At 42.7% G+C, this 26,337-nt stretch overlaps 1 protein-coding gene across 1 annotated transcript in view; it reads right to left on the bottom strand.

The window, feature by feature from the left end:
- Positions 1 to 26,337, bottom strand: part of LOC101984685 (nuclear body protein SP140-like) — a 93,317-nt gene that overhangs the window by 63,256 nt on the left and 3,724 nt on the right. The window contains 8 exon segments of the mRNA XM_013351691.1: positions 4,806 to 4,859; positions 5,587 to 5,691; positions 6,100 to 6,216; positions 17,339 to 17,422; positions 17,755 to 17,862; positions 21,720 to 21,803; positions 22,704 to 22,872; positions 23,765 to 23,927. Of these exon segments, the coding sequence (XP_013207145.1) occupies positions 4,806 to 4,859; positions 5,587 to 5,691; positions 6,100 to 6,216; positions 17,339 to 17,422; positions 17,755 to 17,862; positions 21,720 to 21,803; positions 22,704 to 22,872; positions 23,765 to 23,927 (884 nt within the window).

The following is a 26,337-nucleotide window of genomic DNA, read 5'->3' as shown; positions in this document are numbered from 1 at the left end:
TAGACACCCCCTGACACTCAACAAATTCTGTCCTACCTACATCAGCTCTTTCATCCTAATATCCAGGCTCTGTCTCACCTTGTCAAGGCTCACCTCCAAACCACCCCTGAGAACTTAAGAGTTCTTAGAAAATATCACTGCATCTTGTAAAATCTGTCAAAAGTCAGATCCCAAGTCCAAATCCTGTAGCTTCCCTTTTCCCACCAACCAGGCCAGCTGCTCCCTTCCAGGAACTGACTGGCAGCTTGATTTGATTCATATGGTCACAGTCAGAGGGGTTAAATATCTTTTGGTTTTGGTAGATACAATGTCTGGATGGATTGAAGTGTTTCCCACCACTAACAAGCGGGCCCGGACAATTTCTGATGTCCTTCTCTGGGAAATTATCCCCTGGTTTGGAATTCTAACCTCTCTTCAGTCAGACAATGGCCCAGATCCCTCAAACTTTGTCTAAGGCTCTTAACATTCCCTGACATTTTCATATCCCATACCATCCTCAGACCTCAAGGAAGGTAGAATGAACTAACCGTTTCTTTAAAAATACTCTTGTTAAGATGTCACAGGAATGTCACCTTGACTGGGTAAAGCTTTTGCCTCTGGCTCTCTTCCAGCTCTGGGCCCTCCCCAAAAGACCCCTTTCCATCTCACCCTTTGAACTCATGTATGGGTGGTTGGTTTTGACTCCCACCTCTCACCTAAACCCTCACCCATCCCTGATTACCTGCTTACCCTGTTGTTCCCCCTTATGGGATTTTACTGACTACTCAAAACTTCAACCATGCACCAAGCCCTGCCCGCCTCCAATTAAAATCGGGGACCAGATCCTTTTCTCTCACCTAGACCAACGCCTCTCATGCCTTTCTCCTAAATGGCAGGGCCTCTTTAAAGTAATTCTCGTGACTTCCACAGCTGCCAAGCTCAAGGACCTCCTCCTTCAATGGATTCACCAGTCTCACCTCAAACCTTTTATTCCTCCAGCTCAGGACACCCTCTCCTCCTATACGGTAACTCAAACAGAGCCCTGTTCCCTTAAGTTCCAGAGGACACCAAGATCAGTTGCTTTGTCTCCAGTTCCAGAAGAATAAAGTCTCCCCACCGTACTTAACTCTCCTGTACCAGGAACCCTATGTGTTCTCCTTTCTGATTACCCCCTTATTCTTCTTTCTCCTGTCTGCTTTCCCAGTTTCTCTGTATCTCCAACGCCATACTTAAATTTCCAGTTAACTATTCAGCTGTTGTTACAGGGACTATCATTAAATAGTTGGAGGTGCAAAGACTGTCAGATGCCCAAATGGTAAGAAACAGTAACAGCCTGGGGACATTTGCACCCCAAATTCCAAGGGAGGCTCACAAAATATTTTTTGACATAATAGGTTTATCACTGACTACAGCAGTGTTTCCTGGACATTAAGGTATTACCATGATGGTAAAAGAAACAAGTGCCTTAAGATTTGCTTCAGGCAAAATATTAAAAGGTCTAATAATTCCCCTTTCTTCCCTTCCCGCCTCTCTCACTATACAACTATCAATAATTTTCTATTCCAACACGATACTATCATAACCATGATAAAATTTATCTTTTTATAAATTTCAACATGTCATAAGCTCCAGAGAGCCAAACTGGACCCCCCGGTACAGACCAGACTGGCCCAGGGTAAGTATCATTTAACTCTTCCCTGGTCACCTAGAATAAGAATCATTTAATTCTTCTCTGGTCTCGGGACCCCTGGGAAACTCCCTCCTCCATTTCAGGAGCCCTGGGGAACCCCACTCTATCCTCCATCTTGGGGCCCTCCTCCCTCAGTCACCAGGATCAAATTTTTTCTAAACATACTATTCTACCTTGCCAGCATCTTGTCAGGTCCAAACTGCCAGACAGACAGTTACACAAGGCCTGGAAAACACAAAAGTAACCAGCTACCCCAAGATGTGGCCAAGCACCCCAATTCTCTGGCATCCACCAGCCATCAGGAAGTAGCTCTCAAGAGATCCAACACCCTATTTCCACACATCGGCTACCCCTAGCCCCCACACACACAAATTTTTATAATAAACAAAAGGGTGAAATGTTATCATTTCCACCACCCAGCAGTTTGACAAAATGTCTAGCCACCCCAAGTGCTGGCACTTCCAGGTTCCCTGGCCGTGCATGTGCCATCAAGAGCTCAGGCAACTTACATAGCCATCCAGGGCCCTCAAGCCCTATGTGACCTATGTGTAACGTGGTCACATGATTTATTCATGATGCATATGTAAGCCCCTGTGCGCATGTGTTAGGCAGCCTTTAACCGTCCTACACGCATGCCCAACTCTCTCTTCCTGAACCAACTTCCTCCGGCCTGTGCACGTGTCTTTCTCTCTCTCAATAAACTCTTAAAGTGGGTTTTGTGGTCTGTCTCATGATCTGTTCTCAGTCGCACCCAGTAGTTTCAGAATGTCTTGTTTAGAGATGCCCAGCTATTATAAATGTGTCTTTTTAGGGACGTGTTTTCTTAGGACCTGTGTGAAGGCCAGGCATTCACATATCTTCCCCTTACAGAAACAGAGAGTTTCACTTTAGAGATGTCAGAGACAATCAGAAATTATACTTTATCAACTTTGTTAAATGCCACAGGGAAAAGGTCACATTTGCCACCGTTGCTTTATAAGACAGGGACTTTCGGCACGCCATGCTCTTTGTCCCCACATAGACCTGTGTGTGCGGCATCTACATGGCCTGCTTCGGATCACAGTCCTTGTGGATCTTGGCAGAGGGACAAGAAGATTTCTACCCTGTAAGAATATGAAAGCCCGGGGCCTCAGAGAGGCTTCTGCAAGGATGCTCCTAACAGCCTCTTCATAATATCCCAAGCGGGAAATGGCAAAGAAAACACACAAACAAATTTGGGCTATTCAGACAATGTATATACTCATTAGCAATAAAAAGAAGCCAACTGGCACTGCGTTCCTCACTGTGAGTTAATTGCAAAGCCATTCTGTGGAGGGATGGGAACTTCACAGCAAAGAGCATGCTGGGAAATCCTACTTATACAGCACTTACAAATCAACCTAAATCAAGTTATCTTTGAACAAAAAGTGGCTGCCTTGATGGCTAGTGGGCGAAAGGACACAGAGAACCTTCGCGGGCTCCTGTTTGAGTTCTGTGTCTCCATAAGACTTTTTAAAAGTAATTTATTTCACTTTATTTTATGTGCATTGGTGCGAAGGTGTTAGGTACCCTGGAACCGGAGCTACAGACAGGTGTGAGCTGCCATGTGGGTGTTTGGAACAGAATTTGGGTCCTTTGGAAGAGCAGCCAGTGTTCTTAACCACTGAGCCTTCTCTCCAGCCCCTCCATAAGGTTTTTATTGTAAAAATGATGCAGTTAGCAGGATTCATCAAAGGGTGCACTTAGGATTTGGGCCTTTCACTATAAATTTTATCTTGAATAAGAACTGCCAAGGACATTGAGCCCTAGTTAATGACCATGTGATCAAATATCAAGAGGATCTAAACTGAATGAATGTAGGTTTTCTCAGAGCGCTTGCCACTTCCTCCTGAGTCTTTGAATTCACTGCTTGGGGCATTCTAAGACTTTTCTAATTTGAGTAATTTGAAATTACTCCTCAAGGGCCCAGCAACTGAGTGAGGCTTTTCCCTAATATTAATATTCAGGTGGCAGAGGCAAACAGATCTCTATGAGTTCAAGGCCAACATGCTCTGTCTATACAGCAGGCGCTAGACCAGCCAGAGCTATACAGTGAAACCATGTCAAAAAAAAAAAAAAAAAGACAAATGGCAAGCAAATTCTTCAGTCTGTCCTCATTGCCTAATTTCAATACTACTTCTGAATATTTAGGGATATGGTAGGGTGATATCCAACTATCAGCAAACTCATTCATTGCTTACCAATGGGGTGCGTCCTGAGAAATGTGTTGTTAGAATCTTCTCACTGTGAGACCATCAATGTACTTACAGACTAAGTCAACTGCAACCCTACACAGTAATGCCATCTTATGAGATCGCTCTCGTACATGTGGTCTGTCACTGTCATGAAGACTATTACATAATTCCTCACTATTCCAAAATATGTACGGCTCTTTACTTCTCTGAGAACAAATTACCAAACATTTAGTAGCTTTAAACATCACGAGTTTATTTAACAATTATGTCAGTTCTATATCTGATGTGTATCTCACCAGTCTCAAGTCTAGGTGTCCACAGCCCTTCATCTGTTCCTTGAGAAGAACCAATTCCCTTGCCTTTTCCAGATCTTCAAGGTCACCCAAGTTCTTTGGTCCCTTACTGCATCCTCAGACCCAACAGTCTTGAATCCTTCTGGCGACTTCTCCACAGTCATTTCCTCTCTCTGTATCTAAGAAAGGCTTCTCATTTTTTGTTTGTTTGTTTTGTTTTGTCAGACAGGGCTTCTTTGTGTAACCTTGGCTGTCCTGGAACTTGCGCTGTAGACCAGACTGGCTTCAAACTCCCAGAGATCTGCCTGCCTCTGCCACTTGAATTCTGGGACTAAAGGCGTGCACCACCAACACCACCTAAAAAAAGTTCCCCAATTCTTCAGACCCATAAAATCAGAGTGGCCACCCCTACACCAACAGTCAGACAATGCCCCGACCAATCAAGGCCTTATCTTAATCATTTGTGTAGAAGGTCTTTGTCATCAGGAACACAGGTTCTAAGGGCAGGGAGGAACACAGGGGAGGTCACACAGTCTACCCCATTATCACACACAAGAACAATAATAATTCAAGGAGTAAATAACTTATCAGTAACACCAAAAGCACATAAACTCTCAGACGTTTCCTTACTTCTCTTCCCCCTGGATTTTCTTACAGTAGTGTTGTTCCCAGTCTCCACGGTATCTAGAAAACAATAAATGGCAATGACGTATAAGAACTATTGAAGAGAAATTACAAATCTTAGGACACTGCAAAGGCCTTGCTTACATCAGTTTTCGAACCGTCATTCCTTTCCTCCTTCTAGAAGAACCCAAGGCTGTTGAACTGAGAACTAGAAATCCAGGGAGGGCGCTGGTCATTTTTGACCTCACACCCCCAATGGGACATTTTAAATCTTTACATATTTTTTTGCACAGATAAAATACTAATTTTGTGGGAAAATTTCTAGGCAAGCCCAGATTAGTTCTTTGACACATTTGAGGAGCCTGGTTGGAAATGCACACTGGGTTGAGAAGAGTTGGCCTGAACTCTTTTCCTCCTCACCAGCAGCGGGCTCATACTAGATCCGGTCCTTCCTAAGGCCCTGACAAAGCAACTTTACTATCTAGCTGCAGACGTTTACCTGCTGTCTTGGGTGACAGGGAAGAATGGGAACAATTCAGTCCACCAAGGTAGCACACAAGCTAAGTACCAGTTTTAAGAATGCATTGCTTCTATTTCATCCACATGTGATCAACCGATTCTATCTTCTCAAATGTGGCTCTGCAAAGGGTGCCTGATTCTCTCCAGCTCCAAGAGGGCAAGTGCAAAGAACTGGATTCAGGGATGGACTGGACCACAAGCTGGATGCTGTGGCACTCACTGAGCCATGACTAACCCACAACCTTGTGCAGCCTTGTCTATTAGTTACCTGTTTGGCTGCTTCTCATCCTTGCTTCTGGGTCCTCTGGCACGAATGCGGGGGAACACATGACACAGGAGCACATCTCATTTTCACTTGTGGATCGCTCTGCTCCTGTGCCAAAATTGTGGGTATCAGTTTGTTTGTTGTTCAATTTTGCAATACTGGGTACCAAACTCAGAGCCTCACCCATTCTAGGCAAGCAGTCTACTATTGGGCTATACCCTCACATGTTTTCTTTGTGTTCACTGTTAGACATGGTGCCAACTAATTTTCCTGGATGGCTTTAAACTCACTCTAGCCCAAGCTAGCCTTGAACTGGGGTCTTCTATTGTCATCCAGAGCATCTGACACATGGCCATTTCATATCTTAACTGAACCACCACCTTTTCTTATTCCTCCAAAAATATATTTACATTCTCCTTTAGTCTGACTTTCAGTTCCTCTTTTTTGTTTTTTCCTCTTCTGTCTTGCCCCCTTTATCAGAACGGCATCTGTGTGATTATTTTAGGGTACAGTCGCCTTCTCTGTCATGGAACAGCAGGCTTGAAGCAAGCTCTTCTAGCCCCTTTTGTTCTTCACCCGGTGAGTGAGCATTCTGGCTAGTCACCCTAACTAAAGCATTGCTGTCCGTGGATCCTGAGACAGAGACAGATAAGAACTCTCTGACTACACAGCAAGGTAGATTCTGAACGAAGGAAGGAGCTATTTTCTGGGGAAACAAACAAACAAACAAATAAAAAACAACAAAAACTCAAAAACAAAAAAAACCTGCTGCAGCAGTCACACCCAGGATCCAATGGAGCTATCTCTTTCCACAACACACATTATTTTTCATTTTTCCACTTTTAATTTGCTACGTGTAGTTGTAAGGAGATTTTCAAAGTTCTTATCTTCTGTGATAAAAAATAAATCTGTTATTTGAAAATAGTAAAGGATAACTTATGCTAGTTTTACCAGTTTCAAACCCATCCCAAATTGGCCAGACTACCTAATCACTAAAGATGCATGTGAAATCTAGCCAATCAGAAGCAGTCACCCTCCAAACGCTGGGTTGATGTCTCCATAGCAGCCTATGCTAAGTACTTCTGCTTTGCAGAGTCTAAGCCCCTGAGCTACCTTCTTCTTTAAGCCTCCAGGTGAACCTAGCTGTGGCCTAGGAGCCATGTGCTTTGAACACAATCTTTCTTCCCACTCCTGCCAGGGCCTTCACTTAGCAAGCTTTCCATTTCAGACATGGGACTGATGATCTCACTTCTAAGTATGGTGTTCCCGCCAAGATTCTCTGAAGACTTGCTGGGAGTGCCTGCAAGTGTAAATTCTAGACCTCTTCTACACAGCTCAGGTGCAACGTTCGTAAACTACTGTCAACTGACTTGACTTCAACAGCAATTTGTTTCGTTATGCTATTTCCGAGTTAGGTTAGGTAAAGATGCATATGCAATTTGAGGTAAAGAAATTGCTCTCCAGGAGGCATCAAGATCATGATGGGGAAACCCACAGAGACAGCTGGCATGAGCTTGTGGGAGCTCAGAGACTGGACTGACAGCTGGGGAGCTGGCGTGGGATTGACTTCTGGGTGACAGTTGTGCAGTTTGATCTGTTTATGGGGGTCAGAACCTGTCCCTGACGCATGAGCTGGCTCTTTAGAACCTATTCTTTATGGTGGGATGCCTCACCCAGCCTTGATGGAAGGGGGAAGCGCTTGATCCTGCCTTAACATGATATGCCATGCTTTGCTGACCACCATAGGAGGCCTTACTCCTTCTGAATGGAGATGGAGGAGGAGTGGATAGGAGGGTAGGACAGAAAGGAGGTGGGGGAGGGAACGGGAGAAGAAGAGGGAAGGGAACCTCTAGTTGGTATGTAAAATAAATAAATAAATTAAAAAAAAAGAAATTGCTGTCTTGATTTGTAGGTACAGTATTTAGCAAATATTCTGTGTTTATTCTTGCTTCATTTCATCTCATTAACTTTTAAAGACTTTTATCTTGTGTCTGCTCCTGATTCATTCTGAATATTGGAAGATAATGACCCCCATACATACCAAATAAATGGAAACAAAGGTGGAACACATCCCCAAGCCAAGCCATTCTCAAAAGCTAATGAATGTGGATCCACCCGGCAGGGGCCAAACACTGTGCAAAAACTCTTGGTCCTACCCTAACTTGGGACATTCACAGACATGTGGGGCCTTGTCAGTCTGTGAAATAAGTCGTCTTTCTCACTGTGTATGCAATCGCGGGTCAACTACTGTCATGGAATCAGTCATGTGTCCCCTTTCAGCCTCTATTTCTCTCAAGAATCCTAGAACTTCACACATGGCAACACACTCTTCACCCTTATAACCAAGCATCTTCTTTCCATTTATCACGGGGTTCTTTTTTCAGAGCCGCAGCCTCCTGTGACAGAGCTTTCACTTCCTTCTTGTGCTCTCACAATGACTCTGCCTCAAGCCCCTAATACATGGCAGGAGCTCACTAATGGAGTTCCCCCACTCCATAATGGGGGAACTCCACATGTTTGTCAAGTAGCTCTTTAAAACAAGAGAGGAGGTCTCCAGTGTTCCCATGTCCTCACTAGTAGCTGTCATTCCAGACCATGCCCTGGAGAACGTTGCATTCTTTGACAAACCCCTGTAACCTTGAGGTTGAGACTTTTCTGCAAAATGAACCTCCAGGTTAAGCAAACACAGACATCTTTCAGAGGTCTGGAAAGGTTCACCTGTGCATGTGTCTGTATAATCAGTCTGAGCCATCAGCCCCTACCTAGGTGTGGTGCAGGTCCTCAACCCGTCCCCAAAGTGCCTGATCATGGTAGTCTCTCTGTCTCTTCTAAGGGAGAGACATTCTTGTCTTAGCACATTCATGGTCTACTTTTATTTGGTGAACCCTATAATGTCACTTGCTTGAGAAATCAGTGGCTCCTCCAGACATTTATTTCCTATAGGGTGTCTTGAGCTCTCTGGTGGTAAGTAGAATTCTAAGATAGTTCTCTAAGAGCTTCTTCCATAATCGTGGAGACTGTGAACGTGATAAGCACTTAATCGTGTGCTTAGCTTAGGTCATGTGACAGAGCTGACCTTAAAAGAGAGCAGGCCTCAGAGTAGGCCTGGTCTAATCAAATAAGCCCTTTACAAGCAGTGAAGTTTTTTTTTTTTTTTTCCAGCTGGTAGCAAAACAGAAAATCAGAGACTGGAAGCATGCAGAAGGTTCCAGAGCCTCCTGCTCCCTTCAGGATGGAGGGTGACTCCTGTCAGAGAAAATGAGTAGCTCTGGCGAGCTGAATGATCCATGTCAACAACCAGTAGCAAAGTTGTATTCTCTGTGCTACAACCACAAGGAGCTGGATTTTATAAATAAGTAAATAAATAAATAGCTGGATAAAATAGGTTGTAGGAATTCTCTCAGAGCCTTCAGAGAAAAGCTCAGCCTGGCTGACATGGTGATTTCAGCCTGGAAAGACTGAGAAGGGAGCTAAACTGAGCATGCCCAGAAATCTGAACTGTGGTGCTGAGATAATATATGGATGTCTAGTTAAGCATGTATATGCAGCATAATTTGTTAAATAATGAATAAGACTTGCATGTCGTCTCTGTTCCAATATACACATCACTTCCTTGTAGCTGTTACTGAGCTGACAAGAAACTAGTAAGAACGAATTCTAATTTTGTGAAAGTCTGTTTTATCTTCTCAGTTACACTCTATCAGCCAAGGAAATTATAGTATCCAAAAATTACTCATACACAATGATTACAAGGCAAACAAGATTTCTATAATTCACTAGGCCTTTAAGAAAGTGAAACAATGCTTCCTGATATGATCTTCCTATGGTAGATTTTTTTTTTACTTAAAAATTTCCACCTCCTCCCATCCTCCTATTTTCCTCCCCCTCCCTCTCCAGTCCAAAGAGTAGTCAGAGTTCCCTGCCCTGTGGGAAATCCAAGGTCCTCCCCCCTCCATCCAGGTCTAGGAAGGTGAGCATCCAACAAGACTAGGCTCCCACAAAGCCAGTACATGCAGTAGGATCAAAACCCAGTACCATTGTCCTTGGCTTCTCAGTCAGCCCTCATTGTCCCCCACATTCAGAGAGTCCTATTTGATCACATGCTCCATCAGTCCCAGTTCAGCTGGCCTTGGTGAGCTCTCATTAGATTAGCCCCACCATCTCAGTGGGTGGGCACACCCCTCGCAGTCCTAACTTCCTTGCTCATGTCCTCCCTCCTTCTACTCCTCATTTGGACCTTGGGAGCTCAGTCCAGTGCTCCAATGTGGGTCACTGTCTCTAGCTTCATCCATCGCCAGATGAAGGTTCTGCAATCTATAGATTCAATGCAATCCCCATCAAAATCCCAACAAAATTCTTCACAGACCTTGAGAGAACAATAATCAGCTTTATATGAAAAAACAAAAATCCCAGGATAGCCAAAACAATCCTATACAATAAAGGTACTTCCAGAGGCATTACCATACCTGATATCAAACTCTATTACAGAGCTACAGTAATGAAAACAGCTTGGTAATGGCACAAAAACAGAGATGTTGACCAATGGAATCAAATAGAAGACCCGGATTTTAACCCACAAACCTATGAACACCTGATTTTCGACAAAGGAGCTAAAAGTATACAATGGAAGAAAGAAAGCATCTTCAACAAATGGTACTGGCATAACTGGATATCAATCTGTAAAAGAATGAAAATAGATCCATATCTATCACCATGCACAAAAATCAAGTCCAAATGGATTAAAGACCTCAATATAAATCTGAACACACTGAACCTGATAGAAGAGAAAGTGGGAAGTACCCTACAACAGATGGGCACAGGAGATTGCTTCCTATGTATAGCCCCAGTAGCACGGACAATAAGGACAACATTGAATAAATGGGACCTCATAAAACTGAGAAGCTTTTAGCCGGGCGGTGGTGGCGCACGCCTTTAATCCCAGCACTTGGGAGGCAGAGGCAGGCGGATCTCTGTGAGTTCGAGACCAGCCTGGTCTACAGAGCTAGTTCCAGGACAGGCTCCAAAACCACAGAGAAACCCTGTCTCGAAAAACCAAAAAAAAAAAAAAAAAAAAACTTGGAAGCTTTTGTAAAGCAAAGGACACTGTCATTAAGACAAAAAGGCAACCTACTGACTGGAAGAAGATCTTTACCAACCCCACAACAGACAAAGGTCTGATCTCCAAAATATATAAAGAACTCAAGAAACTACACCTTAAAATGCTAATTAACCCAATTAAAAAATGGGGCACTGAACTGAACAGAGAATTCTCAACAGAAGAAGTTCAAATGGCCAAAAAACACTTAAGGTCATGCTCAACCTCCTTAGCAGTCAGGGAAATGCAAATCAAAACAACTTTGAGATACCATCTTACACCTGTCAGAATGGCTAAAATCAAAAACACCAATGATAGCCTTTGCTGGAGAGAATGTGGAGTAAGGGGAACACTCATCCATTGATGGTGGGAATGCAAACTTGTGCAACCACTACGGAAATCAGTGTGGCAGTTTCTTAGGAAATTCGGGATCAACCTACCCCAGGATCCAGCAATACCACTCTTGGGGATATACCCAAGAGATGCTCTATCATACTACAAAAGTATTTGTTCAACTATGTTCATAGCAGTATTATTTGTAATACCCAGAACCTGGAAACAACCTAGATGCCCCTCAATGGAAGAATGGATAAAGAAAGTGTGGAATATATGTACACATTAGAGTATTACTCGGTGGTAAAAAAACGACATCTTGAATTTTGCATGCAAATGGACGGAAATAGAAAACACTATCTTGAGTGAGGTAATCCAGACCCAAAAAGATGAATATGATATGTACTCACTCATAAGTTGATTCTAGCCATAAATAAAGGACATTGAGCCTATAATCCGTGATCCTAGAGAAACTAAATAAGAAGGTGAACCCAAAGAAAAACATATAGTTATCCTCCTGTATATTGGAAGGAGACAAGATTGCCAGGCAAAAATTGGAAACTTGGGGGTGGGGGTGGGTGGGGGTAAGCGGAGATGGGGAGAAAAAGTGAGAAGGGGGATGGGGAGAGCTTGGGGGAATGGGATGGTTAAGATGGAGGAAGAGTGGATATGGGAGCAAGGAAGTGTATATCTTAATTAAGGGAGCTATTTTAGCATTGGCAAGAGACTTGACTCTAGAGGTGTACCCAGGTGTCCATGGAGATGTCCCCAGCTAGATCCTTGGGCAGCTGAGGAGAGGAAGCCTGAAATGGCCCTATCCTATAGCCATACTGATGAATATCGTGCATATCACCATAGAACCTATGGTAGATTTTGTTGGATTTTTGAAGCCATTCTCCAGGAGGAAAAGAATTGAGAAGACCTTCATGGATTTAAAAATACTCTTTTATCAACTACTTATACTGAAATAACCCACATTATCATAATCCTTTAATTCTGTTTGAATATTAAAATATATGAATGTTTGTTTATATTTAAAGGGAGATATGATATAGAGATCAATACTTTGCATTGGTATGGATCTTGGTTTATTGATACAAATTTAAGATCAATTTTGTTATATTTTTGTATATACTCTTGATTAAGATATTGTTTTGTGCAGTTCAATTAGAAATGCAATGTTTAATTATAAAATATAGGTCAATCGATAATCATCTATAATAGTCAAGCTTGTAGTCATGTTAGATAGGTTTTCCCGCTACATGGAGATATTTCAGTTAGATAGGTATTCTTCAAATATTTCAGCGACCTTCAGAATATGGAATTTAAAATGTTTTAAAAACTTCGACTTTTCATGATAATGAGACACATCTGCTCCTGGCAGCAACAATTACTTCAAGAGAAAGATAGGTATCAAAGAGGCTCCTTGTTGAGTTTGTTAAACATTTGGGCAAGAAACTGCCCTTGCCTGAACTGTTTGCTGGAACTTGCAGGACCCACAGAAAAATGACTGCTGTAGCTGACTAAAGATGGTCCATCAGGGTTCCTGCTTCATGAAAGAGTCTGCCAGACATTCTGCAGAACAAAGAAGAAAGTCACTGACAAACTGCCAGTATTGGAGAAACTGTCTTTGAAATTTCCTGCTTCATGGAAAAGTCCACAGGATACTATGGACCTCTAGGCTGAAGATGGATGCCTGCAACGTTAAAGAAGAACTTTGGGTGACTGTCCAGGCTGCAAGATGTCTCTGTGAATTCTAGAGTTTTGGAAATTGCTTACAATGCACTTCCTATTTACTTATGTAATATTATATCCTTCTGGAGTCTTTGATGGAGTTGAATAATAGATAGTTATATTTATAGTTTTCCTTAGTTATGATAAGTGATAAAGTAGATATAAATATTATTACTATAATTCTTGCTTGATACCTGTTTTGTTATATGTAATCTTTCTATGTTAAAGTTAAAACTTTACTTTTAACACACACACACACATGATGACAGACACATCAGAATATCACTGGTAAGCCACAGCCACATGGCATACACAGATTAATAGAAATGGGTTAATTTAAGATATAAGAGTTAGTCAGAAATATGCTTAAGCTATTGGCCAAGCAGTATTGAAACTAATATCGTTTCTGAGTAGTTATTTCATAGTCTTGGCAGTCAGGAATGAGATAACAGCTTCCCCCAGCAGCCAGACTCTAGGGCTATGAGTTCAAACCATGAGAGACATCAGGGGCCTGTAGCTCATGGCCACAGCTTGTCTAGTTGCTTCAAAGCAATGGGTGATGGTGGCTAATAGCCAGGCTTTGTGCTGGAATCACCTTCAATCATTATGATTCTGCAATGGCCACAACTCTATTATGAGTTGGAAACACTGGATAGTTTTCTACCTTCTGAGTAGAATAGTTAGCATTCTAACTTTCCTCCCAGGACTGAGATCAGGAAGTGGGCACAAGTTCCCTCTAACCAAGAAGCTGTTAGCAATGGATACCTGCTGGAAGAGGAAAAATCATTTTCCCCCAGCAGAGTGCCACTGGGTATATCAACCACATTTCAGGGCAGGCCCTGTGGTCAGTAGTAGTTGGCTAACACAGACTTCACCATTTCTGTGTGTGCTTCTTTTGCTTTCTTTTGTGTTTTTTATCTTGTTTGTTTGTTTTGATATTGTGAGAGAAAAAAGATATGCACACATATACACAGAAAGAAGGGGATGGAGGGTGGAAAGGAGGGAGGGTGGGAGGGAAAAGGGAAAGGAGGAAGGAAAAAAAGGAAAGAGAAGAACACGAAGTTGTATGGGTAAGGATATGGAGAGGATTTGGGATGGGTTGGGAAAGGGGAAATAATATCATCAAAAGATAATTTATGAAAAAATATTTTCAGTAAGTAACTTAAGTTAAAAATATTTTAACTTCTCTTTTCTATCCCTATCCACAGACACAATTCTTTCAAATCACTGACCTATAACTCTCACTCTGTGAAGAGACTTCAAATTTTGTACTCAGTGTCCTCTTATGGAAAAGATAATTTTGGTATGGACAACATTCTCTTGCAAGGCCTCAAATGATGGATTTCCTAAGGGAGAAACTAAGAACTGGAAGTTTCTGTATCAGAGCTAGAAAGATGGCTCAGCAGTGAAGAGTCATACTATTTTTCCTGAAGACGTTAATACAGTTCCCATAATCAATAGCAAGTGTATCACAACCACCTGTAACTTAGCTCTGGATATGTTACCCTCTTCAGGTCTCTGGGAGCTCCTCACTTGCACAAAATCACACCTAAATACACATGCATTCACGTATTTTTTTCAAAAAAAAAAAAGAAGAAGAAGTAATCTTTAAAGGTTCCCGTACTCCTAGGGAGATGCCTTATTCAATGACTATATAAAGAAGAAGTAACCAAAATAATCCTAATTGTGAGTCCAGCAAGTGGATAGCCAAATGACCAGTCATATTGTCATGCTTCTGACAGCCACCAATCTATACCAGCCACACTCTACTCATGCACTAGAAACCTACTAGTCCCCTACAGTCACTTATAAAGGTTCATCAATTGATAAGTCCTATGGTTGCACATATATTCTACAAGTGTTCATTCAGAGGGAACAGTACTTTGCCTAGCTACAGCAGAGGTGAAGGACTCACCCCAGACGTGGCCCTGGGAGGTGACAAGATGCGGTGGCCAAGCGCACTCCTGGCCAGCCCCAGCCAGCCAGGAGAGAACAGGACTCAGAAAGCATAGCTGTTCCTTGGTTAACACTAGGTGGTAGCTATTTCTCCTAGCAGCTCCATTTTCAACGCTGCTTGGGAAGACCTTTGTGCCTCTCACTAGCTCTCTGGATTTTCTCTCCCTAGCATTTACTGTCTTGTTCACCTCTGCAGTATGCACCACATTTTACATTGCCTTTGTGTTAATAGTTTCTAGAGCTACCCTTCTGTGACTCTGCTATCTCATGCAAAACTACATTTTCACGCTTTCTAATTCTCCGCGATGTTTTTTTTTTTCTGCTCTCTTTAAGCAACCCTATTTGCTAAATAAAACCTCTTTCTGCTGAACCCTTGTGGGCTCCCCTGAGTAGGCAAAGGCATAAACTCTGGGCTTAGATCATGGGAATCTAACCACCTAGAGCCCAAGCAAGACCATCTGGAAACTTGGCCTCTGATCTTCTTGTCATTGTCAAGTTCTGAAACATACCAGAAATTTATTGACTCCTGTGCTTCTAGAGAATTACAACTGTAACAATTCCCCCCTTGACAAAGTGCTAAGGGTTTTAAGAATAAAGGGAAGGCAGAATGGCATATGTGTCAAAGAATGTAGGGAAAGTACCCAAATAATGTAAAAAATACTGATTGAATAGCTTTGGGTTTCATTAAATTACATCAGTCAGATGATACAATACTCCTCTTTGAGATATATATATATTTTTCAAATATATATATAATATAGTCACAAAATAAAGTTAAAGCTTAAAAAAGGGTAAAGTCTTTAAAGAGACAGAGTACAGATAGGCAAGGATTAAATGCAGTAAAGAGAAATAAGTCATGTAAAAATGGAAAATTCACAGAGAGTCTTGATTATGTATATTATTGTGTTATCTTTAAATTTTTTGACTGTGAATGAGCTAAGTACAAAGAGACATTTCATTGTATGGGCTGCTAAGCTAAACCAGCATGGCTATTATAAAGGTATCATGACTTCCAAATTTGGGTCTAAGGATATGTTGCTTTGGAAAAGAGGTTCTTCTCTTGTTTCCACAGAGGATGAGATCCTTTAAATTGCTTCCAGACTGGTGTGGTTTGATGAAACAAGAGCCCCTGGAGGTTGCCTTAAAAACATCTCAAAAAATTACTTCACCTGACTGCTGACTGAGATGAACCTAGCACACAGAATGCACCATGAAAGACCTGTTTGTCCCCAAACAGCAGGAAGCAGTATGGACAGAACTATGCCGATATTCCCAAATATTGTTCATAATTGTGTGTTTACATTTAAAGAGGGATATGCTATAGAGATGAATAATTTGCTTTGGTTTGGATCTTGGTTTATTAATACAAATTTAAGGTAAATTTGGTTACACTATATATTTCTGCCCTTGATTAATTGTGTTTATGTAGTTCACTTAAGAATGTAATGCATAAGTAAGAAATATAACTTAATAGATATTCATCTATAATAGTCAAGCTTGTAGTCGTATTAGTTAGATTTTCTATATGTATGGAGATATATTTCAGTTAGATAGGTATTCTTCAAATTTTTCAGAGACCTTCATAATATGGCATTTAAAATGTTTTAATGACTTAGAACAGGGGCTGCAGAGATGGCTCAGAGGTTAAGAGTATTGCCTGCTCTTCCAAGGGTCCTGAGTTCAATTCCCAGCAACCACATGGTGGCTCACAACCATCTGTAATGGGGTCTGGTGCCCTCTTCTGGCCTGCAGGCATACACACAGACAGAATATTGTATACATAATAAATAAATAAATAAATAAAATGACTTAGAACTTTTCGTGACAATGAGACACATCTTCTTCTGGCAGTACAAGTTACTTCAAGAGGAAGATGGGCATCAAAGAGACTCCTTATGGAGTTGTTTAGCCAATTGGGCAAGAAACTGCCCTTGCCTGGACTGCTTAATGAACTGGGCATGCAGGACCCACAGAAAAATGACTGCTGAACTTGCCTAAAGGTGAGATGATCCTTTGGGGTTTCTGCTTCATGAAAGAGTCTGACAGACATTCTGAAGGACGCAGAAGAAAGTGACTGACAAACTGCCAATATAGGCAGAACTGTCTTTGAAATTTCCTGCTTCGTGGAATAGTCTGCCAGATACTATGGGCCTGTAGTATATATATGGTTGTGAGCCTAGCCTTTAACAGTTGAACTCTCCCAATCTCTTTGAGCACTTTAACAAGTTTATGAAAACACAACAAAAATGATCAGCCTGCATAGAAGTTAAAAATTATAAGCTTCTTAGTTTCCATGAAGAATAAGAAATGAGAGCAAGAAACTGTTCTGTGGATTCAATATAGTATGGCCTTAGTAGCTGTGAAGAGACAAAGGCAATGAATGTTGTCTGGCCCCGCAGATTCCTACTAAATTGATATGTGAGTACCTAACCACAAAAAATATTCCTTCATGATGTTTCTCATGACTTTTTTCTTCCCTGAATTTTCCCCAGAATGCCGTGGGCAAATATGAAGAACAATAGCCAGGGCATGAGCATCTCTTCATCACGATGTGTGCAGAGCAAATGCAACAGGAAACACCAGCTCAGAATTCAGTGCCCAGCACCCTGCAGACCACAACACACTCCCCTTGCTCACCTGCTTCAGGTCTCGGTGGTGAAGAGAGTGTGTCATCGTGGGGCTCTTGTCTATCAAACATTTGTTCATGAGAACTACTTCCCTCTGTAGAAAGGAATGGAAGACTCGGTGGATTTAAACGGCTAAAGAAAAACACATCAGGAGAGCCATGGTGACAACCAGGAGAGTCAAGCTGGCTTAGTGTCTCCTAGATGAAGGTCTCTGTTTGGGGACTCTGAAGGGGAAACTGACATGATGCCTCTGCCACCAGAGGCAGAACATTGGCCACAATCTGTTCATTTCCTGAATACCTCATTCCCCTTTATTTATGACCCCCATTGATGCTTCTATGGTTTCTTCTCTCTGAGAAAATAAAGAACAGGTTAAGTGGGGGTGTAGGGGAAGACGAGAAGACACCTTCTCCCTTGCAGTTTCACTAGCTGACTGGCAAGTAAAGGCTCACTCACCTCTGCTGCATTGTGGGAGGCTAGGTACCTCCTCTGCCTGTTCGTCATTCATTTGGGAATTTCCAGGGCTACAGGATGCTGAAAAGAAAGAAGAATACAACAAACCATGCAGGGGGGACATCAGTTTTCTCAGGTGGGACCCAGGAGGCTTGCAAAATATCAGAAAATAAGGAGGACAAGGGATCAAAATGGAAACATTGACTGTGCAATCCAAAGAGTGAGCAGAGCAAGGCACCGTCTTTCCCCAGCAACCACCACTTCAACATGACCAAAGCGTCCACATATTCTACCCCTAAGACCTGAATTCTTCCAAATGGGAGTCACGAGCTTTTCTCCCTGTCCACACAGAAGGCAAAGGGTCCAAGAAGAATCAGGGAGTCAAAGTAACTAAGAATGTCTTATACAATCTACTGTCTTGAAGAACAAGAGAGGCAGACAGGAAGGTGGGGGACTTTAGGGAGGGAAATAAACAGAATCCTTATGACAGCAAGAAGTTGTTGAACTAAAGGGGAGAGGAGGGTGTACCACCTGCACGTCTGAGTGACTCGTAGAGTTGGAGACAATGCATTTGATGGGACAAGACTGAATGAGGAAAGGCATCTGAGACTAAGGACTGTCTCTGAAGTTGTAAGGTAAAACCAAGAGATCTGCTGTCGAGGCGGGGGCCTGTGAAGACGGCTCAGAAGTTAAGAGTGCTTGCTGCTCTTCCAGGAGACTCAGGTTCAATTCCCAGTGTCCCTTGGAAGCTCACAACTGTCTGCAATTTCAGAGGCAAGGGGCTTGACACCCTCTACTGTCCTCCTTAAACACCAATCAAGTATGTGGTGCAGGCAGACAGATATATGCAGGCAAAACTCTCATACATATAAATATAAATTAAAATAAGAGAGATGTGATTTGTTTTTTTGTTGGAAAAGGGAGAAGATGGACAGGGGTGATACATGGAAGACTGGGTTACACAGGTGAGGGGCAGTCACTAACAACCCTGCTTGGGAAGGGAGAAACAGTGTCCTATGCTGAGACAGAGACACCAGCAGAGGAGGCAGGTCCACTGCCAAAACAGACACCATGGGCAACTATGCAAGCATCTTCTTGAAGAACATCTGCATAGAGGGGTCTCTTAGAGAGTTGTGTGAAGACATCCAAGCCTGCAGATGGAAAACTGACAGGCAAGTCTGGGGGTTCATATTTGGGAATTACAGATGGGAGCAGATAAGAGTGCCTGGGAGAGACTGATCACCCTTGCACATTTTCCAAGGCCGCTTGAAAAGTTGGTGACAATAATCTGAAAACTCACAGTTAATGCGCTCACCTTAAGCCAAGAGTTTGGCTAGGCCCCTTCAGTGTCTCAATCTGTTTTCTCTCTCCCTGAAGATAATTTTTGCTCTCAACTGAATTAAAATTTTGTTGTTATTATTATGTTGTAGTTGCTGTTGCTATTGTATTTATCTGGGTATGGGAGAGTGTCTCACATACCATGACACATTCATGGAGGCCACAAGACAGCTTACAGGAATCAGCTCTCTTTTCCTTTTGTGTGAGTCCCAGGAATAGAACTCATGTCATCAAGCTTGGAAGCACATGCCATTTAACTGGCTTTCTACTGGGTTTTAGTTCGTTCTTCTTTGTCTTTTCTCTGTGTGTAGGGCTGATGACTCTCCTACACTATCTATAGCATCTTCCCTTTACGTAACTTTCTCCACATTTTTTTAAATTTATTTATTTATTAAAGATTTCTGTCTCTTCCCCGCCACCACCTCCCAACTCTGCACCTTGTTTTATAATTGAAATTAGCTACATACACACACACACACACACACACAGAGAGAGAGAGAGAGAGAGAGAGAGAGAGAGAGAGAGAGAGAGAGAGAGAGACTGTTCTCATTTCTCTAGTTCAGTCTGTTCTCTTTAGTTAACTTGCTGTTTCTGGTTTTTTTTTTTCAACTCAAATTTTAATCTAAACCTTTCTTTTCTGTCCTTTCTGCAGATTCTGTTTTAGCATCCTTTCAAGTCATAGGAAGTCTTCTTCACCGTGGACAAAGAAGGAGAGATCCCCTTGCCAAGTCATCCCCAAGAGATTTATCAATTTCAGTTGTACTCCTCATGCCCAACAAAGGGGAAAGTAGCTAAAGGGGATCAATCCTGCCCAGTACTGCACCCAAAATGGTGATATTAGGATTCCATGTCTATTTAGGTAAAACTAGCATTAACTCAGAACCCCAGATTTGATGGCTCCATCTGGAGTTCTCAACTTCCCTCTCTTGATGTACAATCTGTACTCAAGAAAATCTCAACCAGCTTGAATTTTGATTTCTATGCTGCTTGTGTCTCCTGAAAACAATTCAAGAGCTAAACATAATCTGGCCATTTGTGGGGAGGGGTGGGAGAAAAGAAAAGAACGAAGGGTTGGAAAGATGGATGGATGGCTGGAAGAATGGATGAACAGATGCACAGATGGATAGATAGGTAAAGAGACTGGCAGGTGGATGGGTGGTATATTGATATGTGGGTGAGTTAGTGGATGTATGGATAGATGGATATGTAGATGTATAGATCAGCAGTAGATAGATAACTAGATGGCTGTGTTGGTACACAGATGACAGATTGGTGAACAAGAAAGGAGGTAAAAGGAATGAAGGTTCTTCTCTGTGACAATGGAAATATAGGTCATTAAAATCTGCATCACTGGAGCTGGAGAAATGACACCGTGGTTAAGATCAGTGACTGTTCTTCCTGAGGTCCTGAGTTCAATTCCCAGCACCCATATGGTGGCTCACAACACCAGTTCAAAAGGACTTGACACCCTCACACAGACAACATGCAGGCGAAACATCAGGGCACATAAAATAAAATTAATTAATTAAAAAAGAAAAGAAATCCGTATCACCTTCTGGACTTCTGATCTGCCTTCTCCTCTCATTTGTAAAGAAGGTTTCTGGGTCATTAAAGAGAAAAAACATGAAAGACAGTTGGTAATGACCTGAATTCATACCTGGTGTGAATAGGCGGGACTCTGAGAGAGTATCAAGTCATTGCCTGAGAGTGGGCATGCTTGCACCTCCAAGATTTGCCAATGTCTGTGAGCAGCTTGCCTGACCCCATATCCTTTTCCAGTCTCCAGCACCATCTTCCCACACTGCTGTCTCTCTACCATGCATCTACTTATAGAATTCGCTGATTTGACCTTCTCTTGCTGACTGCTACCCTATCTTTCCATTTCTGTCTTCCCTCTCATCATCTATTTTTATAGATTTTACACATTTCCCCTAATGCCACATTTCATTGTTCCTGTGTGATCTCTAACAAATGTGTTTACATTTTTCACTTTCTTATCAAACTCCATCCTGAGAACACATTCGTGTGCCATATGATAACATTTTAACCTAGGATGGACCATGTTAAGACAGACATCACATAGGCTGATACGATCAGTGAGTGAGTGACCCAATAACTGGGATCTTTAGGGGCAGAGCAGTCTACACTGTCAACACAATAAAGAACTCGGTTCACAGCACATATCTCAGAAATTTCTTCCCCATTATTAAGTGACACATGGCTATATATTAAGCCAGATTGATTTAGATAAACTCAAGTCTGCTTAGGAATCTTCTGTTCTTGCCTCTAATCTTCATTTTTATGAATTTGTACCCTTTAAATACGCAAAAGCTCTTCTTTTCAAAGACTCACCCTCCTTCCCTTCTTGTCTCCCACTAGGGACAGCATCCACAACCTGAACAAAAGTGTGTGTGTGTGTGTGTGTGTGTATTTTTGTGTGTGAATGCATGCATAAATATGTGCATTGTGTGTGCATGCATGTGTGTGTGTGTATACATGCTTGCGTGTGCACATGCATGTGTTGGGAATGGTGAGGCGAAAAGGGTGAAGACAGGAAGACAGCACCAGTGAGTTAATTTGCAATCTAAGAACAGAATCACCTTCTGTAACAACTGCTGGCAGTCTGGGCCTCTCATCAGCATCTCTTCCATTTATCCTCTGAGGAGCCCTGTGATTGTTGGACCCTGAAGAGAAACAAGACAATGATTGAATCAGACAGCAATGAGGCAGATACCTCCGAGCACTCTTTCAGAGTGCTGGCCCTCAGCACCTCATGTGAGATACTTGCCCCCATCCACCTAGAGCCCTGTTCTGTCTCTTTTCTCTCTGCTCATTCCTATTACTTTCTTCTCATCTTTTGGTCCCCAGTGCTGTTCTTCTACAATATAAAGCATCACACATGCCTCAGCCCTTTTATTCCTTGTTGATCTCAATGCTCTTTAGCACAGCCTCCCTTCATCTCTGAGCTTCCCTTGACCCTAGAGCTCTGATCTCCATGTGACAGGCTCCAATTCTACCATCTCTCCGCTTCGCCTTTGTATCAGGCTCAGCGCACTCCTCATGCTCCCAAGATCTCCCCTGAGAACCATGTTCAGCGATCCTAGTCACTCAACTCTAAAAGCCCACCTTCTTTCCATACTCTAAGTTGACACAGAGTGCCCTCTCTGGAACCTGCGTCCAAGAGGGGTTTCCCCTGTGATCTCTCTGTTTGTCAAAGAAGGAAGTTGATGTAGGACTCCACTGAATGGTAAATTTTCTGATACAAGAGACATATTTTTATGGTTGGACATGTTTGTAAGCATCAGAGACCCTGCTCCTTTCTAAGGAAACTTGCCATTTATAGTGTGTCTTAATAGTATGAAACACAGGTTGGGGCTGAACACTTATCCCTGTGTTACATGGCCTATGTGTAAGCTCCTGACTACATGGGCCATGTGTATTTCCTACATTACCCCTGTGTTTGGCATGTCATGGTCCCTCAGTAAATTCTATGTTAACTATCAGTGAAAAAAAAATGAATGAGTGATTGAATGAATGAATGAAATTGCCTTGAACTCCCGGAAGCAAATGAGAGCTATAGTTACCACCTGGGAAGTTTCTTAGGGTCTCCTTTAAGTCTGGGTAGGCCTTCAGATGCGTCGCGCAGAATATCACCTTGAGAAGTGATAGGCTGAACTCATTCTGTAGGTCACTGAGGATGTCATACACTACTCTTTCCGGTGGGATCAGGTTTTCACAACTTTGTTGACAAGTCTAAAAAATATTGAAGGAAGAATTATGTCACAATGGATTTATGATTTTATAAGAGAGGCTTAGAATGGTTCAAAGGCCATTTGATTTCTTGTGAAGTCTCTGAGTTTTGCATTGATCAGGTGACATCTTATATGTCCTCTCTGTAATGACAGACCCGTGCTTATCCGAGAGCAGCTCTGATGCTGACACAGAGTTCACAGGAAGGAGCATCTCTGAAGAATGATCAAAGGATATGTCTGTAAGAGCCAGGCCAAGATGCTCCACTGGGAACCTAACAGGTCATGAGAGGCTGTCTGGGACCACACAGGAACTCCCCAGACACTGACCTGGTCTGCAGGGCTCAAGGCAACCAAGTGAGCATCCTGGCCATAGGGCAAAGGCTTGTCATCATTATCCCCAGGGGACCCCATCACCAACTTTTACTACATTTTAGGGCCTCGGTGGTGCCTGAACAACAAGGAGAATTTGGAGAGAGAGAAGCAAACATGACTTCTGGTTCTATTCTCACGTGACACACTGACTGTGACTTTCAAAACTCTCAGACTCTGGGATTTGGAATAAGTAAACTTTGAAAGGAAGCCCTGCTTGGATGTGTCCACTGGCATTCTAGTTTCTGTTGTTACACTGCACAAGTAAACCTGGGGTGCTCTGCCCTTTAGGGAATTCCCACACCCCATCTATCCCCTCTCACCATTTAACTCAGCCCCGATTACTGCAGAGACCGATATGAATGTTTCCTGTGATGCCCGCTTCTCCTGTCACCTCTGACTTCCAAGAAGTGAAGGTCCCCCTCCCTGGAGGCCCTTCAGCCTGTTGGCAGCATCCCAAGGTTCAGAGCAATACATCACAGGGCAGGCTGACTGTCAGGGCTGAGTTCCTTCTCCTCACTCACCCGGAACTTCTGCTCAGAGATGTAGCCACGGTCTCGGAGGCTCATAAGAAAAGGAAAAGGCCTTGTGATGGCGCTTGCGATTTCCACCTTATTTTCTCTGAAGTGCTTGAAGATGAGCCCATAGTCAGGTGACTCCTCTTCGCTCGAGTACTCTGAGCTTGCCCTAAGGGATATATTTCATGTAGAAGTAGAAACTGGTTTACAAGAGGCTACCAGTGGCTGGATAACTTGTGGTATGAAGGATGGTCCCCTAAAAGGAACAATTTTAAATAAAATTGAAACTTTAAACATCTAAAATGCTGGTACAAGTTGTGATTCTTTGGGTTTTATTTTTGTGAGACAGGATACTACCTGTAAGTCTGGCTTGCCTAGAATATGTTATGTAGACCAGGCTAGCCTCAGAGATTCTCCTGAGTGCTCCACCATGCTCAACACCATGATTAGTTTTAATTGTCAACCTGACATACTCTAAAATCATCTGAGAGTATGTGAGTTGTAAGGGACTGTCTAGATTAAGGTGGTCTATGGATCCATCAGTCTAGGTGTGTCTTCATTATGCTAATTGCTACGGAAAGATCCAGCCTGCTGTGGGCAGCACCAATTCCCTAGGTAGGAGGATCCTAGGCAGCTTTAAGTGTCGGGAATAAGTTGAACACTGACAGGCACTTTTGCACTCTCTTCTCTCTTCTTTGGATTATGGGTATGACCAGCTGCTTCAAGTTTCAGCCAGTTTCCCCACAATGATGAACCATAAGCTGGACCTATGAGAGTACAAGTTCCTTCTCAACCAGGTCTCTTTGTGTCAGGGTCTCTTATCACCGCCGCAGAAATGAAACAATCCGTATAGCAGGGTACAAGGAAACAGCAAAGACTGCTACACCCTCTTCTTCCAGCTCACGTGTGAAGGGACAATTGATAAACAGTTGATCCAGGACTGAGGAAGCTTTCTACCCAAGCCCACACTGAGTGGCTCATCCTCTATGGCTCCACATGCTTTCTTCTCTCCTCCTTGCTCCCCACCTCCCTGCCGTGATGGAGGGGATCTAACAACTCAGAACCAGCACTTCTTAACCACGCCGTCGTCAGCTATACTGCCTGATATCGCAAGTGGCTGCTGCTCTCTGCCCAAAGACAGAGTCCAGGGAAAGGACCCTCTAGGGAAGGGAGGCCCAGAAGCCCAATGAGACATGGAAGTTGTTTGTTCATACTATCGACCTCATTCTGGTGGACAAATGGAAACAAATTATGTTGGATAGTACAATGGCAGAAACAAGAAAGCTGGGCATAGTACAAGGGTCTGTAGTCATGGCATCCTAGAGGCTGAAGCAGAAGGACCATCATGGCGTACATAGTGATTTGCTTTCTTTATAATTTTACTGAGTATTTACACTTCACAGTATTAGCACATGTAGAGGTCAGAGGACAACTTGGTGGAGTGGAGTTCGTTCTCCCTTTTCACCCTTTTTCTGGTTCTGGGCATCAAACTCAGGTTGCCTGGTTTGCCTGGGAAGCTCCTTTACCCACTGGCATTTGCTAGCCCTGACCTAGTGACTTTCGAGGCAGGCCTGAGCTATATAGCAAGACCCCATCTCAAATAATGGAAAAAAGAAATCAATACCGACCAGCAAATTTCTACTACACAACAAGCGGCAGGAGGGCTGGTGAGATGGTTCAGTGGACAAAGAGCTTGCCCTCTAGTGTAATGACCTGAGTTCAACCCTGGAACCCACGGGGCAGAAGGAGAGAACCAGCTCCTGCAAGTGGGGGAGGAGACAAGTTCAACTGTGACACGTAAGTATGAAGAGGCCATGATGAGCTCCACTATTTTGTTCGCTAACCTAAATAATGAATTAAAAATAAAAATAAACATTAAAATAGGGCACATCTTTCTTTTTGCCTTTTGCTTACTTTAGAATTTTATCATGTTGTTGAAAATTTCATACATGAATACTGTATTTATATTATTTCTACTTCTCCTTTTCTCCCTCAGGTTCCCCACGCTTTCCTTCTCCACTCCCCCTCAAATACCTTCTTAATTATTACCTTTCTCTCTCTCTCTCTCTCACACACACACATACACACACACACACACACACATATACATATATATATATACACAAATACATATACACACACAAATACATATACAGAGATAGGTGCATGAGAGACAGACAGACAGATGATAGATAGATAGATAGATAGATAGATAGATAGATAGATAGATAGATAGATAGAATCTGCTGATATCTTTTAGTGTTCCTATGTATATGTGTTTAGGGCTGACCACTAGGCACTGGACAACCTAACAGAATGAGGTTATCCCTGGAGAATAATGGTTGATTCTCCTCTTCTCAGAAGCCATCAATTCCCTGTAGCTCTTCATCTAGGGGTGGGGCCTTGTGAGAGCCCCTCCCCCATCAACACCAGCACATCAACTGGTGCTGTCACTGAGGGTACAACTTTTTTTAAAATGCTTAAAATGTCACCTAAATGCTAAATCATTGAGAATGGTGACTTGTGGATGTAGTCTGGGCAATCCTGACACTGCTCAAGACTTCTTCGGATGTTACTGA

The sequence above is a fragment of the Microtus ochrogaster genome, linkage group LG4 (genome assembly GCF_000317375.1).
Source record: "Microtus ochrogaster isolate Prairie Vole_2 linkage group LG4, MicOch1.0, whole genome shotgun sequence".
In the NCBI taxonomy this organism is placed as follows: Eukaryota; Metazoa; Chordata; class Mammalia; order Rodentia; family Cricetidae; genus Microtus; species Microtus ochrogaster.
The sequence above is the reverse complement of the archived record's forward strand: the minus strand, read 5'-3'. Positions and strand labels throughout refer to the sequence as shown.